The sequence below is a fragment of the Chiloscyllium plagiosum genome, chromosome 25, assembly GCF_004010195.1.
Source record: "Chiloscyllium plagiosum isolate BGI_BamShark_2017 chromosome 25, ASM401019v2, whole genome shotgun sequence".
Classification (NCBI taxonomy): Eukaryota; Metazoa; Chordata; class Chondrichthyes; order Orectolobiformes; family Hemiscylliidae; genus Chiloscyllium; species Chiloscyllium plagiosum.
Genome location: NC_057734.1, coordinates 36,151,876 through 36,159,122, shown reverse-complemented (window position 1 = coordinate 36,159,122; position 7,247 = coordinate 36,151,876). Strand labels below are relative to the sequence as shown.

The 7,247-nt window shown below is 38.2% G+C and overlaps 1 protein-coding gene across 2 annotated transcripts in view; it reads right to left on the bottom strand.

The window, feature by feature from the left end:
• ksr2 (kinase suppressor of ras 2) overlaps positions 1 to 7,247 on the bottom strand; it is a 423,089-nt gene that overhangs the window by 196,791 nt on the left and 219,051 nt on the right. For both annotated transcript variants that reach the window (XM_043715875.1, XM_043715876.1), the window contains exon 6: positions 1,171 to 1,240. In XM_043715875.1, coding sequence (XP_043571810.1) covers positions 1,171 to 1,240 — 70 coding nt within the window. The remainder of the gene's footprint in view (positions 1 to 1,170; positions 1,241 to 7,247) is intronic.

Genomic DNA, 7,247 nt, shown 5'->3' with positions numbered 1-7,247 from the left:
GAGGGGTGGGGGGGGGTGGTAATGATGGTGATGGTGGAGGGGTGTTCCGTCTGAGTGAGTAAACAATATGGAGACATGCAGGGTGAGTGGTGTCGGGGACTGGACTGGGGTGGAGGATAGCGAATGAGGGAAGATGCTACAGGCAATAATGAGAGTGGCATGAGTCTTGGTGGGAGGTGGCATAGGACCACAGTTAGAATGAGCATGAGGCATGAGAGAAAAGATAGTGGAACTTTGCATGGTAGAGTGCGGAAGGTGCTGGGTATTTCTCCAGAGAGCTGAGAATGCTCTAATCCTGGTGGAAACATCGACCAGGCTGGCATGGTATGGTCCTTGGGAGGAGGTAGTCCTGCCATAGGACAAGCTTATTCAGCAGGACCTCCAGGACCATGCCTGCAAAGTGAGGTGCTTATGTCCCCTTGTCTGCCATGTCCTGGACAATGTCAGAAATTGTGCAAGGCAGCCCTGGACTGAGAGTGCTTGTCTGGGTATACAAAGGGTGCATAAAGATGCCAGGGATCAAGGAATGCCAGTCATTGGCCAGATGGAAATCTGCTGAATGGTGAGTTGTTCCAGATAGGGTCGGAAATCAGACGTGAGAGACACCGTAGCGGCATGGTAGGTAATTAATGAGGTAAGTTTGGTAACATATGGTGAGAGAACCCACTGAGCCTCATTGTAATAAATCCTCCAAAAACTTCAATGCAATTCAGAGTTATCCAAGAAAATATAAGATTCAGCCCAGAAAGTTCAAAAGTTCAGAATGATCTTGAGACAGAAATAACAGAGGTTTAAATGAAATGGAGAGATGAGTGAGATCAAAATGGGAACGAAGCTAGACAAAACTGAAGAGGGAGGAAGGTATTTTTAAGTCAAACATCATTTAATGAGTTTGGCCTTCATAATGTAACTACTCAAGACTCATGAGATTTAATTTACTTTTTTGAGGAAGTCCTGCAAGTTGGTAGGAACAGTGGAGTAACATCACTCTGGTACAGCTAATTTTGGTGCCAATGATTTCTTGAGGTTTAACAGTTCAAGGAAAATGCACTGTAAGAAACTAAGGAATGATTTAAAGCTAATGCTTAGCATTACTGTTTTGCCAGTGCAACTATAGCTGATATTTTTGTGGGTAAGGTTTGTTAAGACTTGACAAGTTATATACCTTACCTGTGTTTAATTGAATTCCCCAGATCTCTACGAGGAATCTGTGGGGACCATCGAGGCACTGACAATGTATCTAACAAAGGGAGAAGAAGACAAAATCAAATTAGATAATTGGTTCTAAATTCTAGATACAAAGCAAAGCAACAGCAATATTACAGTATTATTTACTTCAGAAATATATAAATGAAGCATACTTTTATATTTATGTAAATGAGGTGTTCTTAAATTCAATTTTCTTAAAATATGTATAGAATAATTAACACAGCAGATAATAACATTTGTGATCTATATTCTTGATAAAAACATGTAAATCTTCAAGTATGGCACATTGTTATTTAAAATTCATTTTGCTCCAGAGAGCAACACTGCTGACACGTCACGAGCAGCACAAGAAAAAGTCTACCTGCTCTCTTCATGCTGTGAGCACCAACTAATGCTTAATATACTCAAGTGTGAGTTGAAGGGTTTGTACATTCTAAAAAGCAGCAAAATAAACGTGGTGATGCTTCTATCTGTTTTATTAGGGTCAATTACCATCTATAATTGGAACCATTTTCAACCTGACAGGGAAAGTCTCACCAAACTTTCAAACATTACTAATACATGTTATGTATATGAGAATATGAAAAGAATTAATCTCACTGGGACATATTTGAAATCCTTCAAGTGAAGTGTTTTGCTGCCTGTAACATATGTACTTGAGTTTATTATTCCTCCAAGTGGAACAAGTACTTCAGGTTCGCTTCTTACATAATTGCAAAGCATCTAAGCACAAAGCCTGCAGAATAAAATTAGCTTCAAGAATCAACTTCGATGGTGGAGGACCAGACAGCAAGAATACTTAAAGAGGACAAAAATATCTTGCCACAAAAACTGTCCACAAGTCTGATCAAAACACTTGAGGATTTAACTTGCTTTTCGCATCCTCCATTTCACCACCACTATGCTCAACTTCCCTCATCTTCTTCATCATGCTGAGCCCTCATTAGCATTCCTTCAAGCAATACATTACACACAGGCATTAGATAAATTGTGGCTGGAATATTCTGAGGAGAGATCCAGCATTAGTATTGATCCAGCGTATATGTATCTTAGTGATGCCATCTGGTTTTCTAATGAGTTTATTTTCAGAATATAAGTCTCCTCTTGCAGTAGTCCTCTGCCAAAGCAAGATTTCTGACTCTAGATGTGGATATGAGGGTACCAAAAGTTGACACAAAGTGACTTTTCAGCACTGTGTTTGGCTTGATATCCTTTCAAATGATTATTTTCTTCTTCCTCTATAAAGCTCAAATAAAGGGTATTCCTGCCAGAAAACATGATGCTGACAAAACAAAATTTATCAAAATCTGTAAGGCATACCAGGGGTTTAGTGGTTAAATACATCTGCATCAAGATTCAGGAAGCCTGACACCATCCAGGACAATAATTCACTTGCAGTCTCCCATCCATCAGCTTTAGCATTCATTCCTTCCACCAACACTGCACTGTGACTGCAGTGAAAACTACATAGAGGAAGAACAGTAATAACAAAGGTTGATTTGACATAGTTTCTCAAACCTGTGACCTCTACCATCTTGAAAGTCAAGGGGTGCATGGAAATACCTTCACCATCTTCAAGTCACATTTGCTCTTGGACAACATGGTCAATGTATCAAAATCTCAGAATGCCTACCTAACTGTGGTGGCAACTACACCTCAACGACTGCAGTGATTCAAAAAGAAGTTCCACCACTAAATAGCAACCTTGCCAGCCCATATCCCAAGAATACAATTAGAAAGGTAGAAAGCCAATCAAGAGGGCATTGAGAAAACTGATTAAGAAACATGTTAAGAATATTAATTTTCTTGAGTCCTTTAAATTGATTTTCACACATTTATCATACCTTAATGCTAACTGCAGGTTCTGTGGGTGCTCAGGAAATTGGGTGCAGCACGATAGTTGGGGCTGATTGTAAGGTTCAAATGGAGTTCCTTCTTTTTCAGGCAGGCACCTTTCATGTCAGTGCTTTCTGTTCCTAAAAGTGTGCATGTGATTCAATGTAAAAGTCTCTCACCCATCTTCCCAACCTAAGTCTGCTGATTTATTCCGAAGCAAATCGGATTAAAAATTCACTCCAATATCTCACCTTCTCACAAATATTACCTATATATCTTAGGGACATCATTAGTGTATTTAAAAAAACACATTCAAACTTAAAGTAAATCTTATTGTGCAGAATGTATGTTAGATAGTGTTTTTGTTAGGTACATGGGGGAATAAGCATTTATAAAGATAATCTGGAAACTTTGGAACTTTATGTTCCTTGTAGTGTTGTCAATAGTACTCCAACTAAATTAAGCAGCATCACACTGTACTGCTCCCTTAGGTTATTAGCTTTAGTAAAATCTTTGACAATTGTCATATGTTCTACATTGAATCTGACTAAGTGTAAGTTTGATAGATCTAACTTGTGTCTCTCCATTCACATAGAAAATTAATGGCAGCATCCTACCCATGGTTAAGTAGTCTGTGTGCTTGACTATTCTAATGAGGTTCAAAAGCATATATTATTTTTAGAAATCCAGCTTCAGATTTTGTTTCTGCATTAAAACAATGAAGTCAAATCCAAATGACAGATCAATGTAACATGTGGAGAAAGGAGATAGCTCCTGAGCTGGTGGAGATCAGTTGGCTTTTCAATCTTTCATTCACAGCCTCAAGCTGTTCAGCTACCTGAGAACCAATCATAGTTTTGGCAGGGTAGAGGGCCTTTGTCACTGATCACCAGTCATTATTCCACAGACCAATCAGATACTTGTTGCCAACTGAATCTCCATTTGTACACATCCCTTGGATCTAACACATCTGCAAAGTACACCAATTACTGCTTGAACAAGTAGCTATATAAATGGTGCTTACAGGAGGGTCAGGTTGCTGGCTTTTAAAAGTGTAGTGATCATTCAGCATTTCTTGGTTTTAAAATAGCTCTTTTCCTATTTCAGCACACAATTAAAAATACAGAAAGACAGAAAAGCACTGCCTTTACAACATTTACATAAACACTGACTGAAACTGTGTGAGAGTTAGGAGGTATATGCTGGCCAAGTTGCACTTTGTAAATAAATACAACTGAGTAAAGTTTGGCTCCCATCTTCATCAATTGAATTACAATCCAGAAGCAGGGTTAAATTCGTAACCCTGGGGTAGAGGGCTGATTTTGGGTGGTTTGTCACCTACCTGTGGGGATATCTGACTGAAAACAAAAAATGCCGGAAATCACAGCAGGTCAGGCAGCAGAAGATACAGCAAGCTAACATTTCAAGTCTAAATGACACTTCATCAGAGCTCCACGTCAGTTCTGAAGAGTTATTTAGACTTGAAACTATAGCTTGCTCTTTTCTCCATAGATACTGCCTGACCCACTGTGATCTCCAGCATCTTTTATTTTCAGTACAGATTCCAACATCTGTAGTAAATTGTTTCTACATGAAGTCTAATTCCTGAGTTTGGGGTAATTCTGATGATGGAGCAGTTTTGGGACCAAAAGGAAGTATTCCTGCTCCTTCAGAGCCACATGGAATGCCACAGAGACATTTGTCTTCTCCGACAGATTGTCCTTACCTGTTGCAGCTTTCCTGCTGTCCTGGGAATTGGAGAGTTGTGGATGAGATCCAACGAACAGTGCAGGAAACCTAGGGTTCTGTTTCTGGGTTGCTCCATGCGCCATAGTATTTTAATTTGCTATTTACTTTAAGCTTTACACATCTTGTCTGGACAAGAAAATACAAAGGTCAGCAGATTGGAGCCACATCCCTCATATACTTGGAGTTCTTGCCCAATTAATACTCCCACTTGCACACAACCTTTTTCTCTTATTAGGATAAAGGTCTTTATTATTGGAATTCCAGGGATTAAAAAGTGCATTATATGCAAAGTTTTAAACAACACAATATAGCATAAATCTTGTAATTTAAAATCTGGAAGTGTTTTGCATCATTGCACAAAACTCAGCAATACTCTTTTCTGCTAGACCAATGGCAGATGAATGGTTTATTCTGAGATATCATTACCCGTTGCCTGAAGATATGGATGTAAATGAAGGAGAATAAGACTGGTTCTTAGCTTACAGTGTAAAATCTCTTCTGATTTAACAGATTGTAAATATTTTTCACATTTACAGCCTGCAATATTGCAATGTGCTAATACAATTATGATATTGCTTTCAATCTGCAATACAACTTAACATCCTCAGAAACGTATCCTGAATTTATAATAAGATGGTGAGAATGTTAGTTGTATGGAACAGAATATATTCAGGTATCTCACAATATGCCTCAATACTAACCAGTATGACATTTTCCCATTTCTCATTAATGGCCATCTCTGAAAATGCCAATTCATTAGATCATGTTCACTCCAAATTAAATCGTGACTGATCATGCCATGCTTATCTCACCCGATGTTTTTAAAACTGGCCGTGATAGGAGACAGTTAGCACATCATTCTGGGTTAGTTTCAATTCCAGTTTGACAGTTGAAAGGTGTTGATGTCAATGTGCTAACAAGTAACCTGGATATAACGTTTCAGTACTCTTTTCAAAGGTCAGAAAAAAATAGTCTGCAATAAATCAATAGCATAAATTAAGTCTACTACAGAGTTATAGATTAAATGCAGGCTGAATACTCACATACATAGGCTCATGAGCAAGAAAACAGCCCACATATAAATTGTGAGTTTTTGAGAATTAAAACAATCCTGCTAATGAAAGGTTAAACTTCACATATTTCATCATTGTTAAACAGTATATATAAGAAATTTTGTCAATTCTTTAAAGTCAATAGCCCTTAATGAGTGAAAATAAAATGGTTTACTGAAAATTGCATCCAAGAGTTATGATTCTTTTAGGTCCAGATATTCTTTTATGTCCCAGATACTAAAATCCAATCGAATTTGAATTTTACTGTTTTGGATGACATCAAACCAATGAAATGATCAGATGTTTTGGACATTTTGAACAGTTGGCAGGAGAACAGCAAAGAACAGCCAAGCACCAGACTGCCAGGAGATAGCAGTCTGGTGCTTAGCTGCTCTTTGCAGTTCTCCCGCCAACTGTTCAAAATGTCCGAAACATCTGATCATTTCATTGGTTTGATGTCATCCAAAACAGTAAAATTCAAATTCGATTGGATTTCAGTATCTGGGGCATAATTTAAACTGGTTGGCCAAATATGAATTTGTTTTGTACCATGTCAATGCAGCTCCAGCTATTTGTTTCAGCCAAATGTTACATTTTTACATTTTTCAGCACACTCTGTGCCTCTCGAGGTCCATGCCAGCTTCTACTCTCTCTTAAAGGTATAGTATACACCTACACCTTAATAACTCCTGTACTTAAAGATCTGAGCAGTGAAGGCAAGCATGCAAAATGCCTTCTTTACCATCCTGTTTACATGTGACACAGACTTCAAAGAATTATGTACCTGTATATGAATGAAATGGCTCCAAGGAGAGAGAAAGTACAACAGCAACAACAATTAGGAAGATATTTGTGCCTGTATGTCAAATTATTAAATAAATGTACTGATCTAAAACATTACTTAATTTAAATGATAAATTAATCATAATTTAAATAATTGTTTAAAACATGTGGATCTTAACAATTCAAAAACTCAGCCTTTGATAGCTCATAGTTAAGAAGGTTTATTGCAAGATAATTGGCAGTCTGCAAAGTTTCACTACACCCAGAGAATATCAACAATAACTTGTATTTATATACCATATTGCCGTTAATTTACTAAAGCATCTTAGAGTCATAGAGATGTACAGCATAGAAACAGACCCTTCGGTCCAACCCCTCCATGCCGACCAGATATCCCAACCCAATCTAGTCCCACCTGCCAGCACCTGGCCCATATCCCTCCAAACCCTTCCTATTCATATACCCATCCAAATGCCTCTTAAATGTTGCAATTGTACCAGCCTCTAACACATCCTCTGGCAGCTCATTCCATACACGTACCACCCTCTGTGTGAAAAAGTTGCCCCTTAGGTTTCTTTTATATCTTTCCCCTCTCACCTTAAACCTATGCCCTCTAGT